Below are 19,302 nucleotides of genomic sequence, written 5' to 3'. Positions count from 1 at the left end.
CTAAAAAAGCATTTGAAAAAGTGCAGCAGTGAAGAAGTTCATTGTATGATGGTGTGTGCGTGTGTTTAATGCCTAGGTAACGGTCACGGCGTTGGAGTCCTCCCAGTTGCTGGAGAACACGTTTGATTTGCTGCCCCACTTCGGCCAGCAGCCACTCATGCACCTGTCCCAGCACCACCACTCCTCGTCGCCTGCCTTGCCCCCCCACCTCAACGTTCACTCGGCAGCGGGGCCTGTGTCCCCGGAGACGCACCCCTTTCTCAACCAGCATCCCATCCACCCCAACCCTCCCAACCCTAACCCAGGTAAGTCCCGGCCTCTTCAAGCCAGACCTGCCTGAGGTCAGATAGTCTTTTGTATTTTTTTCTAATACCAATACTATGGTTGATTTGAGCTTGCCTGGCATAACCAATGGAAAAGTCTATAATTTGCCAAACCCACCCATCTGGTGCACTGGGCAGGAGTGATCGAACGCAAGATAGGTATTTGAAAGAACACTATTTGAACCCAGTTCGGCTTCCTAAAAGTTTATTCTAAGAATTTGTTGACCTATGATTAGATTAATTTGGCAATCCTTTGACTTTTTTCATCGTGATGTTTCTATCATGACTCTCCTAACCACCTTTTCTCAATATTTCCCTTCCTCCTCTTCACATGTAGCTTTGCACAACGCCTTGCCCCAGCAGCCATCTCGACCCAGCCACAGGGCAGCAGCTCTACCTCCCAAACCCCCGCAGCAGCAGCAACCAGCGACCCAGCCAACCCTACTACTACAACAACAACAGCTCCAGCCACAAGCCCCTCCACCCCAGCACCACCTCCAGCCCCACATCCTCCACCCCGCCCCCCCCCAGTCCCTGCAGCAGCGGCCCCTTTCCCCCCCCACCCTCACCCCTCAGGGCCTAATGTCCTCCCTGCCCCCCCAGATGCTCCTGGAGGACGATGAGGAGGTGATTCCGCCCTTACCCCTCAGCCAGGTGCATCTCTACCTGCAACAGCTCCAGCAGGGACAGAGCCAGGGAAGACCTGGCCAACAACCACACAATCCCCAGCAGATCATGCAGTCTCTCCAAATTCGCCAACAACAACAGAACCAGGCTCCCCTCCTGCAGTCTGTACAGGTCTGTATTTTGTATACGTTGAGTGTGTAATATATTTTAGGGCTGTCCCCGACTAAAAAATAATATTGGTCGAATGAATGGTTCTTTCGACCAATCCATTTGTTGAAATGTTTAAACTTACTTTTCCATATATGGGCAGACACAACCTATGTGTTTAAATAAAATTAACTACGTTTGCACTGAGCTTGTCTGATACACACGGTTTGATGAGTATAGATGACTGGCGCACGTTGTCTCGCTCTCCTCCCTACTGCAGAGAAAGACAGCACAGCAAGTGTTTATGTGAGCTGTCTGTGCTGAAGCTGCAACATCATTACAGCCATATAGTTTCTTACTTGTTTCTGAAAGAAGTTCTGTTACCGAAACTTTCCCTATTCCCTCAACCCTTGCTCTCTCTTTACGTGACACGTATGTGACCAATAGGGCCTGACCTATAGCCCATCATAATCACATCAATTAATTGATTAAAATAAAATAAACGCAGTAATATCGACAGCAAAATGGATGAGGATGACGTGAAAAATAAACTTAAAAATAAACACTAACTGTGCCAGAGACTCTGTTCTAACGAATAATATATAAAGCCTTTATTACAGCAGGCTAAAAACAGTTGCATGCATTTGTGAATTGCGGTTTATTTCTTGTTTAGGTTAGTTATCCAAAGCACCCTTTATTTAATTTTAAAACAAAACTGCTTGATTTCATTTCAAAGCATGAATGTCTCGTGTGATGGCATGAACGAATAAATTATTGATTGATACATTAGACTATATATTAAAATATAGGCCTAAGTAATTTACCGTATTAAGAATGAACAGGACACGCTCTTAGTCCTAAAGCTCGATTGTGGTTGTACAAGGCTACTCTACAAAGCCTTCTAAGGATAACGACATTACTTATTATTATGATAATTGTAATAATAAGGAGAAGGTGATAAAGAAAAAGGAGGATATAGGAGCGAGAACTGCGCACATATTATCCATGACAAACAGGTGCTGTGTTAGATTTAGCGTAAACAATAAATAATAAGTAATACCAGTCTGTTCTAACTCAAGACAATTGTAAAGCCTTTATTATAGCAAACATTAAAAAAGCAATTTCACAGATTTGGTCGTATCAGACATTTTGCCATTTCATGAGACTTGGTGCTCTTGGAATCATTAGGCTATTAAACACTCAACAGAAGCAAGATCTGTCTTATTTATTTAGATACAGTACCAGTCAAAAGTTTAGACACACCTACTCATTCAATGATTTTCTTTATTTTTACTATTTTCTACATTTTAGAATAATAGTTAAAACATCAAAACTATGAAATAACACATGGAATCATATAGTAACCAAAGAAGTGTTAAACAAATCTAAATATATTTTAGATTCTTCAAAGTAGCCACGCTTGCCTTGATGACAACTTTGCACAATCTTGGTATTCTCTCAACCAGCTTCACCTGGAATGCTTTTCCAACAGTCTTGAAGGTGTTCCCACAAATGCTGAGAACTTGTTGGCTGCTGTTCTGTCATTCTGCGGTTCAACTCATCCCAAACCATCAATTGAGTGATTGTGGAGGCCATGTCATCTGATGCAGCACTCCATCACTCTCCTTCTTGGTCAAACAGCCTTTACAAAATTTGGACTCATCAGACCAAAGGACAGATTTCCACTGGTCGAATGTCCATTGCTCAGGTTTCTTGGCTCAAGAAACATTATTGGTGTCCTTTAGTAGTGGTTTCTTTGCAGGAATTTGACCATGAGGGCCAGATTCACGCACAGATGTTGAGATGTGTCTCTTACTTGAACTCTGAAGCATGTATTTGGGCTGCAATCTCAGGTGCAGTTACTCTAATGAACGTATCCTCTGCAGCAGAGGTAACTCTGGGTCTTCCTTTCCTGTGGTAGTCAGTTTCATCATAGCGCTTGGTTTTTGCAACTGCACTTGAAGAAACTTTGAAAGTTCTTGATATTTTCCGGATTGACTGATCTTCCTGTCTTAAAGTAGTGATGGACTGTCGTTTTTCTTTGCTTATTTAAGCTGTTCTTGCCGTAATATGGACTTGGTCTTTTACCAAATAGGGCTACCTTCTGTATACCACCCCTACCTTGTCACAGCGCAACTGATTAGTGCAAACACATTAAGAATATTAAATAAATAAATTCCACAAATTAACTGTAAACAAGGCACACCAGTTAATTGACGTGCATTCCAGGTGACTACCTCATGAAGCTGGTTGAGAGAATGCCAATAGTGTGCAAAGTTGTCATCAAGGCAAAGGGTGGTTGGTTACTTTGAAGAATCTCAAAAATGAAATATATTTTGTTTTGATTAACACTTTTCTGGTTACTACATGATTCCATATGTGTTATTTCATAGTTTGGATGTCAAGTGAAAAATTAAGAAAAACCCTTAAATGAGTAGGTGTGTCTAAATTTTAGACTGGTATTGTGTATGTATGGATGATTTTATAAAGCCAGGCACATTTAACAGTTAGGCTATTGATTTATAGACCTAATTAAGTTGGTTTGCTATCTCCTCAATTTTCTTAAACATTAGGCTAAGCCCTATTGGCACGGGACTTGTATTACTAGACAATATTGTTTATGTAGTTGTTACTCCAGAATGTCCGTTTTCCAGAGGACGATTCGGGCGGGATTACTTTTTCCCAAACTGCCCCGTAATTATTTTTTACTGCAATTCGCAGTAGATGTCCTAAATGGCCCCCAGCCTTCAGATGTGAGCTAAACAGTGCACTTGGGTGCAAAAGTGAACTTATCCTTTCCAAAGGTTTAGGTCAGTTGTATGCTGCTTTGCAATCTATTAACGGAAAGGCTTACATTAAATAGGCAAATTATTTTTTTATTGATGCATTTGGCAATATTCAATCCATTCCTACAAAACATAAGAACAAAAGCATTCACTGTGAACGTTGATACATTTAGGCCCTTCGTATATAGGCTAATTGTTTTGCACTTTGTTCAATTGATCGAATCAGTTATTGTTTTCTTCCTCAATACGTGAGCAACACCTGTCAAACAGATATTTCTCTCAAAACACAGTGATGTCGATTCACAAGGGTCTAGTATTATCAGAAGACCTTGGAGTTTGTCAAAAAACAGGTTATTCTGTCTGGAATTGTTTTTGTTTTTTAAATACAATCTGCCTGCAGTGACCCCACTCAACCTTTACATTACATTCAGTCATCTAACCATTTCCCGTCCAGAGCGACCCACAGGAGGGGTCAAGGACCCCGCCCAGGGCACGTCGACAGATCTCCCACCAAGTTAAAACACGGACCCGACCCACTGGCCCAAGACCCCAACCTCCAGGCCAACAACCATCCCAAGATCCTCCCACAGATTCCCAAGAGTTGCCCCTTAACCAACTGAGTCCCCCCCCCCCCCGGGGGAAAAACCTATGCTAAACCTCTAGGATTGGGGCAGCATTTGGAATTTTGGATGAAAAGCATGCCCAAATTCAACTGCCTGCTACTTATCCCCAGGAGATAAGATATGCATAATATTAGTCGATTTGGATAGAAAACACTCTGAAGTTTCTAAAACTGTTTGAATCATATATGTGAGTATAACAGAATTTATGTAGCAGGCGAAACCCCGCGGACAAACCATTCAGATTTTTTTGGAGGTCACCCTATTTTCAATGAGGTTTCATTGGGAATCCAGATTTCTTTTTTTTCAATTTAAAGTTTTATTAAGTTCTTGTTTTTCAATCAACCAACAAAACACATTCACAGATGTGACAGGCTTTAAAAAAAAATTAAGTAAAAAAATAATACATTTGAAAAAATTCAAATACAATTAAAATGAATGATAAAGTAAAATAAAAGCATTTATTTTTCTTAATCTATATATTTTCCTTGGTACATATATATATATACATACATACACACATATACATACACACACACACATCTGCACACATACTCAAAAACTAAATTAAAATAAAAACACAAAAAAATATATATACAACACTTGCAGCAGCACTATCAAGGTTCTTATCAGCTATTTCAAGCATTCCCTGAGACGACGGGTCAATAATTCGTTTTTAGGTTTGACAGTACCTTACACAACATTTATCTGCGCATTTCCCGAGTCACCCCGTTCACTCGGTCCAGTTTGAAATATAGTTGAATAGTGGAGACCAGAGTCTATCAAACTTGGGCTGTCTCTTGTGGAGGTCATAAGTGATCTTTTCAAGAGGAAGAAAGTCAACAATCTGGTCAATCCACATTTTACATTTTGAAGGGGTATTAGAGGCCCACAATAGAAGAATACATTTCTTAGCAAAGTATGTAATAGTCATGAGCAAATTTTCTCTGTCAGGATCAAGAACAAAGTCCTGCTGGGCATTAAGAAGATAGATACACGGGGTCATATCAAACTGTAGCTCTCTCTAGTATTTTCTGTGCAGCAGTATGTACAGATTGCCAAAATCTGGCAATCTCCCTACAGCTCCAAAATACATGCATATAGATTCCACTTTCAGAGGTACATCTTTTACAGTTAGGAGACATATCTGTTTTCATTCTATGGAGTCTCAAAGGAGTATAATAAAATTTGCACTAAAATTTGTAATTAGATTCTTTCATTTTTACACTGGTAGAGGAGCAGTACCTCCGCCCATAACTCACCACTGATAGTCAGACCAGGGTCCTTTTCCCAGATTATTTTCAAAGGTGTAAAGGAGGAGCTTCCTTTCTCAGAAAGGAGTCTATAGATATGTTGCCTTTAATGGATTGTGCTGTGACAAGAAGGGTTTCAACTTCATTTAACTGAGTTCTAAACCTCCTCTTGGAGGTAAAATGAGGAAATTACATGTCTAATTTGAAGATATATATTTTTTTAAATGGGATCTTGGCACATCGAATTCACTGCAGAGCTCTTGAAAGGATTTCAGTGTAGTGGTTTTCTGATGAAATAGGTCTGAAAAGTTTTGGCAAGTCTGGGTTGCCTACTATAGGTGAGTGAGAACATATTTGCGAGGAAATGCCCAGGTATTTCTTACAGTCCCTCCACGCTAGTAGGGTGCTGTAAATCGCAAAGGTTTTGGCTATGTTGCCCACTTCACTAAAGTTATTAATGAATATAATTGAGCTTAAGGGCAATGAACCACAGGATTGGGCTTCTATCTGAATCCACATTGACTCTTGTCTGTTTGTGATCCATGTTAGCATGTTGCGGATTTGGGCAGACCAGTAGTACAATTGAAGGGAGGGAAGGGCAAGACCGCCTTTAGATTCAGGTTTTTGATAAAGTGGAAAACTTGATCCTAGGTTTTTTTATTGCCCCATATAAATTTGGTGATGCTTTGGTTAGTTGTTTTGAAGAAGGAAACTGGGAGATAGCATGGGAGCATCTGAAATAAGTAGTTCAGTCTAGGGAGGACGTTCATACCGATTACATTAATTCTTCCTACTAAGCTAATTGGGAGGGAGATCCAGGTTTGGAGATCGTTCTTGATTCGATCCAGGAGTGGAAGATAATTTTCCTTAAAAAGGCTATTCAGATCTAGTGTTATGAAGATCCCGAGGTATTGAAACCCCTGTGTTTTCCATTGGAAAGGATAAAGTGTCTTCATAGAGCTGGTGAGTGTAATATTGAGAGGGCAGACAGTGGATTTGTTAAAATTGATCTTATAACCTGAAAACTTGCCATACTGAGCAATTGTGTCTAAAATGAGAGGGAGGGATTTCTCAGGGTTGGATATGTAGAGCAAGACATCGTCCGCATAAAGCGAAATCTTGTGCTGCAGGCCACCTGTAGAAACACCCATAATACTTGGATTGCTCCTTATCAGCAGCCAGAGGCTCCGCCCCCAACAAGTAGAGCAGCGGGGACAGCGAGCACCCTTGTCTTGTGCCCCGTTCCAGAGGGAATCTGTCAGAGTTCAGTCCATTAGTAGTCACCATGGCATTTGGATGAGAGTATATTGATTTGATCCATTTAATAAAATTTGGGCCCATATTGAACTTTTCTAAGACTGAAAACAGAAAGCTCCACTCCATCCTGTCAAACGCCTTCTCAGCATCCAGTGAAGCCAGCAGGACAGGGGTCTTCTGTGCGTTTACTTGATCAATAATATCAAAGAGACGGCGAATGTTATCAGAAGAGTATCTGTCTCTAATAAATCCAGTTTGGTCCGCTTTTATTATTTTGGGAAGAAGAGTGTTTAGTCTTTTGGCGAGCAATTTGGTAATTATTTTATAGTCGAAATCCAACAAGCTTATGGGCCGGAAGGACGAGCAGGATAGGGGGTCCTTGTCCTTTTTTAGCAACACTGTAATGCGGGCTGTGTGCATTGAGTCTGGGAGAACTCAATTTTTGCAAAAATCCTCCAGCATTGGCATGAAGATAGGGCTGAGCTGGGGCCAAAAAGCTTTGTAGAACTCTATGGGGAATCCATCTGGGCCTGGGGACTTATTAGGTGGCATGGAGGTAATTGCCTCCAGGATCTCCTCAGGAGTGAAGGGGGAGTTGAGATCTTCCTGGTCGGTCTCTGATAGTTTAGGTAGCGAGATTCCCTCTAGGAAAGAGTGGAGTTCTGCCTCCGTGTGTTTTCTCTCAGAGGTATATAGTTTGCAGTAAAAATCATGAAAAGTTAAATGGATCTTTTTTGGGTCATATGTGACCTCGTCCTCTGCTGTTCAGATAGCCATGATTGTACTGCCCTGACTGCTCCTTTTTTAATTGGTAAGCAAGCAATCTACTGGGCCTATTGCTATACTCATGGTATTTCTGTTTAGTAAAGAACTTTTTTTTTAATCTCCCGAGTGTAGTCCAAATTCAGTTTGGCTTTGGCTGCTTTAAGATGACTCCAGGAGGTGCTGTCTAGGGATTGTTTCTGTTTTTTTTCACAGCATTCCAGCTCCCTCTCAAGATCTAGCCTGTGTGCTTCCATTGCTTTTTTCTTAGAGGAAGCATATGCAATTAGATGACCTCTTAGTGTGGCTTTATGTGTAATATAGTAATTGGTTGACCATATAGTGACCCAGTTATCAAAATAAATCTCCCCTCCGGATCAGATATGTTTTTGTCAATTATGAATGGAACATTTTTATGGATAAGTATGGCTGTGCCTCTACTGTTTGATTTGAAAGATGGGAAATACACCTGTCCCACCCAAGCTCTGTGGAGTTTGGCATGTTCAGCATCACATAGGTGTGTCTCTTGTAATAGCGCGATGTCTGCTTTTTCCTTTTTAAGAGCACATAGTATCTTTTTTTCGTTTTATTGCATGCCCTAGACCAAGGCAGTTCCTTGTCAATAGATTTAAGGTACTAGTCATCGTCATCGAGCAGTAATCGAACTTTAGTGCAAGTCATCGCTGGGTAATACAGCTGCGTTCACATAAAAGGAAAATAAATGGTGTCAATAAAATAATGATCTCTGAACACCCCAGCCGAGTTCCCAAACAACTCGACACATCCCGTTGGATCTATTACCCCCCCGCTCAGTCTCAATTCTGTGTTCCGAATAAAACAAAAACCGGGAACAGTTAGCAACACACAACGTCTCCCTCTCCCCACCAAAGAAATGCCTCATCCTCTCCACCCCGCATTGAGTAAATAACACAGTTGCCCTCGTCCAGACCACAGTAAAAGAGGGGAGAAAAATCAAATCAATAGCCCAGCCTACATATACCTCCCCCAAGGGACATAGGGAACCCCAGGTAATAATAGCAACAACAAAAAAACAGGGAAATAAAAGTAGGCTGAAACATTAGTAGGCCTAGGTTAGGCTATACAGCCCATCCCTCTCAGTTAAAGGAAAATAAATATAAATTGGACGGCGATAATGACATTTAGGGGGGGTGGGTCTCTGGATATCGGCTATATGTCGTCTTACCTCCTTTAGTAATGGCATTAATCGCATTTAGTCATTGGTCTGTTTCTCATTGGCCAGGATTGTCTTTCAAAAAACGTTTTGCCTCTTCGGGAGTTTTGAAGTGTCGCAAGGCTCCTTGGTGAAGAATCCTGAGCTCGTTTTGGGTATTTGAATCCCCTGAAGATGCCTCGGTCAATGGAGTATTTCTTCACTTCGTCAAATTCTCGGCGCTTTCGGCGTATTCCAGCTGACAGGTCCTGGTGTAAAGCGAGTTTGGCGTTTCCCACTGTGATGGTGTTGTTTTTCGCCGCCTGTAGGACTCGTTCCTTGTCGGTGAATCTCAGGAAACGTATGGTGATTGGGCGCGGTGGTTGTCTGGCTGCTGGTGGGGGCCTCAGTGCTCGGTGAGCTCTCTCGAGTTCTATGGGCCTGTCGGTGGACAGGTGGAGCCACTCGGGAAGTTTGTCTTGTAGGTAGCAGATCAGTGGCATGTTTCCCTGTTCTTTTTCGCCCAGATTGAATAGAACACAATTATTCCTTCGCCCCCTGTTTTCCAGGTCCTCTGTTTTCTCTTCCAGATGCTCGATTTTCTTTTTAGCATATGCTATTGTTTCCATGGCATCTGTCAATAAGTTTTCCATACCTCGTCCAGGCGCCCCGCGTTTATGGTTTTCTTGTTGTTGATGTCAGGCAAAGCGTTTTCCAGGATTGTCACCTTGCCCCCTATCGCACTGAGCTGAGAGTTAATGGCATCTAATTTGGTGTTTAGTTCTGTACGTTGGGATCTCAACTCAGAAAGGATGTCTTCGACAGAGTGCGAGGTTGGCATTCGTTGTGCCTCGTGGGGGAGCGGGTTCTCTTGTTCCTGGCTAATGGCGCTAGTTTTTTCTGAAGCTAGCTTCTTCTTGGAGGCTTTTTCCGTCGCTAATACTCGAGTCCGGGTAAAAATGTCACCTGTAGTGTCGCCTTTTGTAGCCGCCCTGACTTTTTCTTACTAAAGCCAAATGAGGTTGAACTTGGAGTGGAGGTAAGATTAGGAATTGGAAACTACTTGTGCGGAGCTCTAAGTTCATGCGGCCATCTCGTTCAAGGGTCACATGATCCCGGAATCCAGATTTCTAAGGGACTTACCGCTTCCACTGGATGTCACCAGTCTTTAGAAATTGGTTGAGGTTATTCCTTTGTGTATTGAAGAAGCACGGCCATCTTGAACGAGGGTCACTTCATGTTTGATAGAGGCTTGTGACCAGAAAGCATGCTTCAGTTTGTTTTCTTCCTGTATTGAACACAGATCATCCCGTCTTCTATTTTATCGGTTATTTACTCTAAAAAATACAAAGTTGTATTACAAAAGTAGTTTGAAATGTTTTGGCAAAGTTTACAGGTAACTTTTGAGATATTTTGTAGTCACGTTGCGCAAGTTGGAACCAATGTTTTTCTGGATCAAACGCGCCAAATAAATGGACATTTTGGATATATATTGACGGAATTAATCGAACAAAAGGACCATTTGTGATGTTTATAGGACATATTGGAGTGCCAACAGAAGAAGCTCGTCAAAGGTAAGGCATGATTTATATTTTTATTTCTGCGTTTTGTGTCGCGCCTGCAGGGTTGAAATGTTTTCTCTCTTTTGTTTATGGAGGTGCTATCCTCAGATAATAGCATCGTTTGCTTTCCCCGAAAAGCCTTTTTGAAATCTGACATGTTGGCTGGATTCACAACACGTGTAGCTTTAATTTGTTATCTTACATGTGTGATTTCATGAAAGTTTGATTTTTGATTAGAAATGTATTTGAGTTTGGAGCTCTGCATTTTCTCTGGCTTTTGGCCAAGTGGGATGTTACCTTCCCACATATCCCAGAGAGGTTAAGGCAAGGGCTGTTTCCTCATCTATTCTGCTGCTGCCTTTGCTGCATTGTTCTCAATCCCAATATCCCAATATTTGTATTTTGTACGTTCAGTGTGTAATGTACATTGTTTATTTCTTATACAGAGTCACTGTGTGTCAAATTTGCCCTCTGGGACATTAAATTGATCCTATCCTCCTATCCTAGGTCCAGCCCTCCCAACCCTCTCTTCAGCCACCCCAGCTCTCAGTCCAGCTTCCCCAGCCCCAGTCCAAACCCACCCCCCACCCGCGCCAGCCCCAGCAGATCCTACCCCCGCACCAGGTAGCCCGCCACCTGCAGCAGCATGCACAGATGGGTTACCCCTCCCAGGGGCCGGGGGCGCAGCAGACGGGTCAGTCAGACCGGCACGCTGCTGCAGGGCAACACAAGGGTTCCATGCAGTCCTCCGCCAAAGCACAGCATATCATCCAGCAACACCTCTCCCCTCGACAGATCAAGGCTGATCCATACAACAGCGGTGAGACTCAAGTGTTGATTGAGTGATTAAATTGGTTGATTGATCAATTTATTGGAAGACCTCAGATCTCACAAAACCTGGAAGTGTGTTTTGTCTCAGGAACTACATTATTGTAACATAGCAATCTATACAGCGTGACTGCAAAAGAGACCATTTAGAACGTTGTGTGTTTCGGTTATGTTAGGACACTGATTTGAATCCGACTAAATAGTGTTTCTAATCATGCCCTTTCTGTTCTGCCTACAGGGCACCTAAGGGAGAACCCCTCCCCCATCATGATGCATTCCCCCCACCTCCCCCAGTATCCCCCCATAACGCACCAGTCTCCACCACACAACCTGCAGCCCAAGAAAGTGAGTATTGTGTGTGTGTGTCGGTCTCTATTTCTGTCAGTCTGCATCTGGATCTGTTTAGAAAACGTGCATTCAAATAATATTTGTTTTCTCTCAAGTACTATAGCTTCACTGGATTGTTTGAGCTTGCCTGGCACAATGGAGGGGCTTCAAAGCTAGCAGGCCCAACACATTTCATAAGAACCTTAGAGGAGCCGGAGTAAATCCTGTGACGCCACCACCAGGCCAGCTGAGGTGGCCTAAAACCAGCCAGTTGGGTTATGAATTCATTAGATTAGTCCTAAAAAAGTGCGCTCCATGCCGGCTCAATCAAAAGTTGAACATATTTAAATGAAAACAAATACTATTTGAATCCCTGGTCTTGTCAGGTTGTGCCTTGTGAAGTTCGATAGAGCCTCTGTGTGGGGAATGTACGCGTTAACCTATTTCTATGTGCTTGTTGAAGGGACAGCAAGCATTTAAGCCACAATCTTAAGTCTGTTTTTTTAATGGGTGAATATCATTCATCGAAACGACCATTGAACAGCAGAACATCTTCCAGAATGTGCCTTTAACCCAGTCCGGCTTTGTGCTGTATGTTGAAGGAGCAGCGTGCGCCCCCGGCCCTGGTAGGCTTGAAAGAAGAGAAGTTGCCTCCCTCTCCAGTGATGAGAGGAGGAGAGCCTTTCAGCCCAGCCATGAGACAAGACCCTCACAAACACCTAGATTGCCACAGCAAGCCCTCTCTACCAGGTCACACACAGCAGAGTGAGTACACCTAAGGGTACCCTTGCCGACACAAGGGGAAAAATATATTTTGGGGTTTAGGGTTAGATTTAGGGTTAGGGAAAATAGGATAGGAATCAATTCTTTGGTCCCCACAACGATAGCAAAACAAAACTGTGTGTGTTAGGGCTGGGCGTTATACTGTATTTTACTATATACTGGTATTTATGCACTGACCGGTTTGGGTTTTTACTTTAACTTCTATAATGGCATTTCAATGTTTGGTATGTTAAATGTGATACGCCACTCCGCCGTGTGTAATGTCCTCTTTTATAGTTTACTCCGCTACTTGAGTCGTTTCTCTCACCAAGCCCCGCCCCCTGTCAATCAAGTAGCGCAGTTAATGCTTCGACAATGAGACTGCATAGTCAATGCAGCAGATACAACAAGATGTCGAATGACAACGAAGCTTCTTTCCACTTTGCTTATTAATATAAATCCACAAAGGTAAAAGTAATAGTAAACATTTAATGTAGCCAAAGACTATAGGGTCCCCTGGAAAACACTGACCAACACTTTGGTTTCTACTCTGTCACAAATAACTCTTTGGCATTTTCATTCGTTATCATGTCAAACACTGTATTCAAAGTGCCTACTATTATATTCTAAATATAGAATTATAATAATCATTATATTTCCATGATTACAACCGTTCAGTGTTTTGATCTAAATCGCAAGTTAACATTTGTTTAAAAACAAGGCCTAGATGTATTGCCCATATCGTGCAGCCCTATGTGGCAATGTGGAAATGATCTCAAATGAGAGCAGGAAATGCACTTGAAAAAAGTTGCATTTAAACAGTACAAAACAATCAGAATGGAGAAAGCCACATTAAAAACACTTAGAATATATGTTGCCACCCTAGGGTCATGCACTACTCATAAAGCAAATGTAGAACTTATATGATTCAAAAACATAAAATCGTGTCAAATACCTTGGCCATATTGCCCAGCCCTAGTGTGTATGTTTTTATATGGGGGGTGTACTGTGTATGGAAGAACAATATTGGGGAATAGTGTTCATCTGCAGACAAACACACGTTCCGTTCCGTAAGAATGAACGTGGTTGTGTGTGGTGCACAGCAAATGAGTTCATATGTCTTTCTTTTTGACCATGTTCTGTATTCCTTGTATGTATTTATGTGCATCAGATGTAAAGTCGATGGACAGCTCTCGGCCGGTCATCCGTTCCTCAGAGCCCAGCGGTCCTCCCTCCTCCTCCTCCCTGCCAGACAAGGACAAGTTCAAACAGGAGCCCAAAACGCCCGTCGCGCCCAAAAAGGTACAGGTGGGTGGAAGACCAAGCAGCATGTTGCCATACACACATACACCTTATTATAAACATATGGGGCGGCAGGTAGCCTAGCAGTTAAGAGCGTTGGGCCAGTATCCGAAAGGTCACTGGTTCGATTCCCAGAGCTGACTAGGTGAAAAATCTGCCGTCATCCCCTTGAGCAAGGTACTTAATTGCTTAATTACATAATTGCTCATGTAAGTCGCTCATGGCACCGTTTTTTGTCAAGCTCAACAGTTTCCCGTGTGTATCAAGCTGTTCCTAATGTTTGGTATACTCTGTATATTATCTCTTATAATGAGAATACAGTCATAGACCAACTATTGAAATTAGTAGCTATGTGATAAGTCGACCCCTTGTTCAGTCATGATCAAATACTAACGTATCTGCTCTTCCTCAATCCCCTTCCTCGCGCTCATCTGTCTATCTGTGTCTGTCTCACTCTCCGTCTATCTTTCCATCGGTCAGGATGTGAAACTGAAGAACATGGGTTCGTGGGCCAGCCTGGCCCAGAAGCCCACGTCAGCACCCTTGTCTGCAGTGAAGTCGTCTAGTGACAGCTTCGAGCAGTTCCGCCGGGCCGCCCGGGAGAAAGAGGAGAGAGAAAAGGCTCTTAAGGCCCAGGCAGAGCAGGCCGAGAGGGACAAACTGCGCCGGGAGCAGGAGAAACTACGGTGAGGATCAACCCTGAAGTTTTTCAACCCTGCATTCAATGTTTCTCTGTGTATTTCAACATCGATGTTTGACAATACATTTTCTGTGTGTGTGTGAGCAAGCTAAATTTGTCAAATGAAGTTTCACTTTGCTGTTCTATGAGTCTTGCGGGTCTGGGATTGTCGACAGAAAGAACATACCATATTAGCTACCAAGCTTTACGAAACTCATTCCTTTTCTCTCAATACTCATTCCTTTTCTCTATGAATGAACAAAATATGTCAAATTGAAGCATTTTGCTTTTCTTGGTCGTCAAGAGAACGTTTGCTATAAGGCCTTTGGGGAAACTCACTCCTCTGACTCTCTCTCTCTCAGTGGTCGTGACAGGGATGATGAGGATATCCTGGAGCCTCAGCAGCAGTCGAGGAGGGTTCATGAGGAGCCTCGAAGCAGACGTCTGGAGCAGCAGCAACACATCCAGGCCCCCCAACCCCAGCAGCAACCCCAGGCACCAGCCCCCCAGGCCCAGCCCGCTGCCCTCCCCCAGCCCCCACAGGCCCCCACGCCGCCCCAGCCCTCAGCCCAGGACCAGCAGAGGGAGCTAGCGCGACGCCGCGAGCAGGAGAGGAGGAGGAGAGAAGCGGTGAGACAAGTTTCCCATATATTTGGTAGGGCTGGGAAGTGCCAGGGTCCTCACGATATGTTATCACGATACTTATTATTGCGATTCCATGGTCCAAACATTGCTCACCATATATCTGCTGTAGATAGACGAGAGAGCCACGAAAAAAATGTTTTGATCATTCATGGAAACAAGTGCTGAAAACAAATTGGTTCCATATTTAAAAAGACTATTGCATGTCCTTGTCCTATCATGTATTGCATTTTGTAAAATATATTTTACACATCCATGCTTTTCTTTTTGGGAATTGACAGGAGGGGAGAAGCACAAGCAATGTCAGAGTTTATGTTATGATCAGTCTCTATTCTATGTTCAATCTCTCAGCTCTTCTGACACCTCAATCTCTCCTCTCCTATCTACAGATGGCAGCAACCATTGACATGAATTTCCAAAGCGACCTGATGGCTATCTTTGAGGAGAACTTGTTCTGATGACGAGAGAACCCCCAGAAACTTAAAACTGCAAAAAGAACACATAATGGAATAATGATTATGGAATGGAACATTTCTTATGAAATGGAATCTTCTGTATGACATCACAGATGGTGTGGGGGTGGGGGGGGTAAATGAACCAAGACGTGAATTAAACAATCCCCCCGCAGAGCAGAGAGGGTGATCTTCAGCTGGACTGGCCCAGACTGGTGAGATGCTACTGGGCTGTTACCTGCTCTGCTGTGCAGCCTCTTTGGAAGTAAGATGCCACATTGAAGGAGCAACATAAACAGGATATTTTCAACCACGTTTGGTGTCGTTTCTCTGGGGATTTGACCCTTGTTGTTGCCCCTGGCAACAAGACATATGAGGGAAAGGACTCCTGATGGTCATGTAATGTCACACCTGTTTGATACTTTCACATGGGACAGAGCAAAGGAGAACAATGTTGTAAATGGAAGTTAAAGATGATAACAGAAAAACACAGTAACGGTGACATGCTCTGAGAAACAAAGTACTGATGCGTATGTACAGACCGAGACCGAGGCGCTCATATAGACTGCCAAGACAGACGTCTTTCTGATAAGAGGAGAGGCAGACTAAGTATTTTTATGTGATCTGCTTTTCGTTTTGTTATAGAAAGAACACATGAAAGGAAATGGTGGGGACATTTGTGTGTATAGAGGGGGAGGGAATTTAACTTCTGACATGTATTTTTTGTCAGGAGAGAAGGTACAGTACAGCTTTGCCTTCTGCCTCACTCCTGTCCATTGTCCACACACACACACACACACACAGAGACAGTACATAGGCCTATCTCTCCCTTGCCTGGGCATACGAACAAATCAGTAACAACAAAGTATGGGACAGTCCGCCCGGCAGCGGGAGGGAGAAAGCGGATTTCTTTTTTCATTATGTAGGATCTACTGTAAAGAGGTATTTTCTTATTCTATGATTACTGTTTATTTGTTTGTTTTTATATATCCCTTCCCAACACACTTCCCCCACCGTCTATGCCAAACAACCATTACCTTTTTAATGCCGAACTCCTCCCACTTCTCTCTTTTTTTTTTTAAATGCTTCTTTGTTCAAATAAAGTGTTTTTTTTTCTTAATATATAAATAGATTTTTCCCCTTGTCCTCTTCACCCCTCTTCAAACAAATCATTTAGGTAGTTTTTTTAAGAGGATAAAACCTAATATATGCATTATTCCATCAAGTGTTAATTAATTAAAGAACCATTTGAAGTTGTCATATTTCATGTTTTCTTCCTCATCTGAAGCTGGAGCAAAACATTCTGATCAGTACTAGAGGCAGAGGCTCAGTCCCAAATGGCACCTGATTCCCTACATAGTGCACTAGTTTAGTAGTGCACTAAACAGAGAATAGGCTCCCATTTGGGATGAAGTCAGAGCCCAGCTGTTTCTAGAGCTATGTCTTGGTTGGTTTGACTCCGAGTTCACCATCACTGTAACACCTTATTGTGTATTATTGCTCTTAGAGACAGCTAGGAAAGTAGTCATTAATTAATGGCATTTTCCTCTTTGTAGCTGATTCACAAACTATTGAACCAGAAAATCCAATAACTATTACTGAACTGTTTCATTTATAAACTGTGTTGATTCCTCCCTGTTCCTTGCTCGTATATTGTCCTGGAATTTGCGTAGTTAAAATGAAAATGTTACTTTATCCACACGAGCATACTACTTAAAAAAAAAACAGCAATGTATTGGTCATGCAATATAAGTGTTGTGCTGGTATGGTTATTAGACTATATCCAAAGGGTTCTAATCTGGTAGCGAGCCCGCTACTCTATTTTGTCATTTGGGGGACAAGGAATGGGGTAAGAGGCAAACCTCAAAACATAATTAGTTCTAACAGCAACTTTATTGGGCTCTTATAAGAACAGATGAGACACTACTCATCGATATAGTTCCAGGATGCAGCATTACTTTTGACCAGGGTACTGTAGTGTACTATATAGGAAATAGGGTGCCGTTTGGGATGTACCTCCACCTTCCAGACTTCACTAATGCAGAGACTAAAAGAGAGCTCCACCTCCTGGCTAGTCTGCGTGAGTCTTGCTGTTAATATTATGACTACAATTAATCAGAGGGAAACTTTTAGCTGTACAAATTTGAGAAATACAGAAATTGCATAAAATTTGACGACATATGTTCTAGAAAACCCTACAAAAACAGCTCTGATTTCTGTAATTTTTCTTGTTCGATTCTAGTGGATACATGTGAGTTCTAATTCTGTTGGCGTCACAGGTCGAGGGTCACGACGAGTTGACCTCTGACCCGGTCCTCTGCGTTTTCTCTTATGGTGTAATTCTCCAGTGCCTGTATTGTTCTATGATTCTAGTTGGCATATATTACACTTGGGGTGGATACGGAAGGGGAGGTGTAATATTTGATGGGGAGGGAGATTTAGGATAAGCTTGTGTAAAAATGAAAAGTCAGCATTTTATATTTGACCCAATTAACGAAATTCAGGTTTAAATCTAGTTTTAGCTGGACTTCTGTGGTATGAGTGTACACTTGACTCAACTACTTTATAATTTTCAATCAGTACAGTTTTAAGTAGACATGTCTCTGTGCCGCGCCACTTTAGCATTTGTGTGTCAGAATGTTTGTGTGGATGAGTGTGTATGTATGATTTTAGTATGTGGCGCAGGGACGCATGTGTCCCTTTGTAGAAAAGCATTTTAAACGGGGATGAAGATTAATATACAAAATGCTACAAGAGAACGAGTTTCTTGGCTAAAGTCAGTCATTTTGATGAATTCTACCATATATGAATAGCCTACATATAATTTTGTTTTGTTAGACAGTTTATGAAAAAGTCAAATACTTTTTCATTCCTTCAAGCCTTTTATTAATTCCTTAATTTTATCCCCATGGTAACTGATGGAAGTTATGTGCCATAGATATGGATTCTTCAGAATGTGCTCAGCAGAGACTTTGCTTTATTCAGGTATTTTATTTTGTGTTACATTTTTGGACTTGTTTTTGAGGGGGGTTTTGTGTAACATTTTCCTTGATTTATTGTTTGGTATGTGAGTGGTCTGTCGGTCAATGATTAAATCTGTTATGATCATGGATTAAACTCATCTCTTTTATAGAAAATAAAAAATAAACAAAATGTTGGTCTTTTTTTATTACTTTGGATTATGGTAATAAGGGCTCTGGACTGGTTTCCTTAGTGAAGTCCTACATTTGGTTCTGTGATGTTGGGAATGGACTATGGACTAGAGCACAATGTAGTACAGTACTGATGCAATCTATCTGTAAAACAAGCCCATGCTGTCTTTAGGGATACAAACTTTTGAGAGTTAGAGATTGGAGGAATAGTGAAGCTTCCCATTTTGTGCCTTCATAAAGTATAAATACAAGGACAATATTTTTTTATGCTTTGACACATTTTTTTGCAGTATTTTACTTCAGTGCCTTGTTGCAAACAGGATGCATGTTTTGGAATATTTTTTATTCTGTACAGGCTTCCTCCTTTTCACCCTGTCATTTAGGTTAGTATTGTGGAGTAACTACAATGGTGATCCATTCTCAGTTTTCTATCAGTCATTAAAGTCACCATTGGCCTCATGGTGAATTTCTGAGTGGTTTCCTTCTTCTTCGGCAACTGAGTTAGGAAAGATGGCTGTATCTTTTTAGTGATACCCGTCTGAAGTGTAATAACTTCACCATTCCCAAAGGGATATTCAATGTCTGCTTTTTTTCACCCATCCACCAATAGGTGGCCTTCTTTGCGAGGCTTTGGAAAACCTCCCTGGTCT

General features: G+C 42.0%; 1 protein-coding gene across 9 annotated transcripts in view; it reads left to right on the top strand.

Annotated features, from left to right (window-relative positions):
• Nucleotides 1-18,653, top strand: part of LOC118365085 (bromodomain-containing protein 4-like) — a 62,683-nt gene extending 44,030 nt beyond the window's left edge. For 7 of the 9 annotated variants that reach the window (XM_035747019.2, XM_035747022.2, XM_035747021.2 and 4 more), the window contains 9 exons: nucleotides 77-305; nucleotides 661-1,121; nucleotides 11,016-11,328; nucleotides 11,575-11,681; nucleotides 12,266-12,428; nucleotides 13,597-13,733; nucleotides 14,208-14,413; nucleotides 14,769-15,036; nucleotides 15,438-18,653. In XM_035747019.2, the coding sequence (XP_035602912.2) occupies nucleotides 77-305; nucleotides 661-1,121; nucleotides 11,016-11,328; nucleotides 11,575-11,681; nucleotides 12,266-12,428; nucleotides 13,597-13,733; nucleotides 14,208-14,413; nucleotides 14,769-15,036; nucleotides 15,438-15,506 (1,953 nt within the window). In that variant the 3' untranslated portion in view covers nucleotides 15,507-18,653. The remainder of the gene's footprint in view (nucleotides 1-76; nucleotides 306-660; nucleotides 1,122-11,015; nucleotides 11,329-11,574; nucleotides 11,682-12,265; nucleotides 12,429-13,596; nucleotides 13,734-14,207; nucleotides 14,414-14,768; nucleotides 15,037-15,437) is intronic. The other 2 variants (XM_035747017.2, XM_035747018.2) reach the window with 2 other exon arrangements.
• The last annotated feature ends 649 nt before the right edge of the window (nucleotides 18,654-19,302 follow it).

Source organism: Oncorhynchus keta, chromosome 32 (genome assembly GCF_023373465.1).
Source record: "Oncorhynchus keta strain PuntledgeMale-10-30-2019 chromosome 32, Oket_V2, whole genome shotgun sequence".
Classification (NCBI taxonomy): Eukaryota; Metazoa; Chordata; class Actinopteri; order Salmoniformes; family Salmonidae; genus Oncorhynchus; species Oncorhynchus keta.
This window is presented reverse-complemented; position numbering and strand designations above follow the sequence as displayed.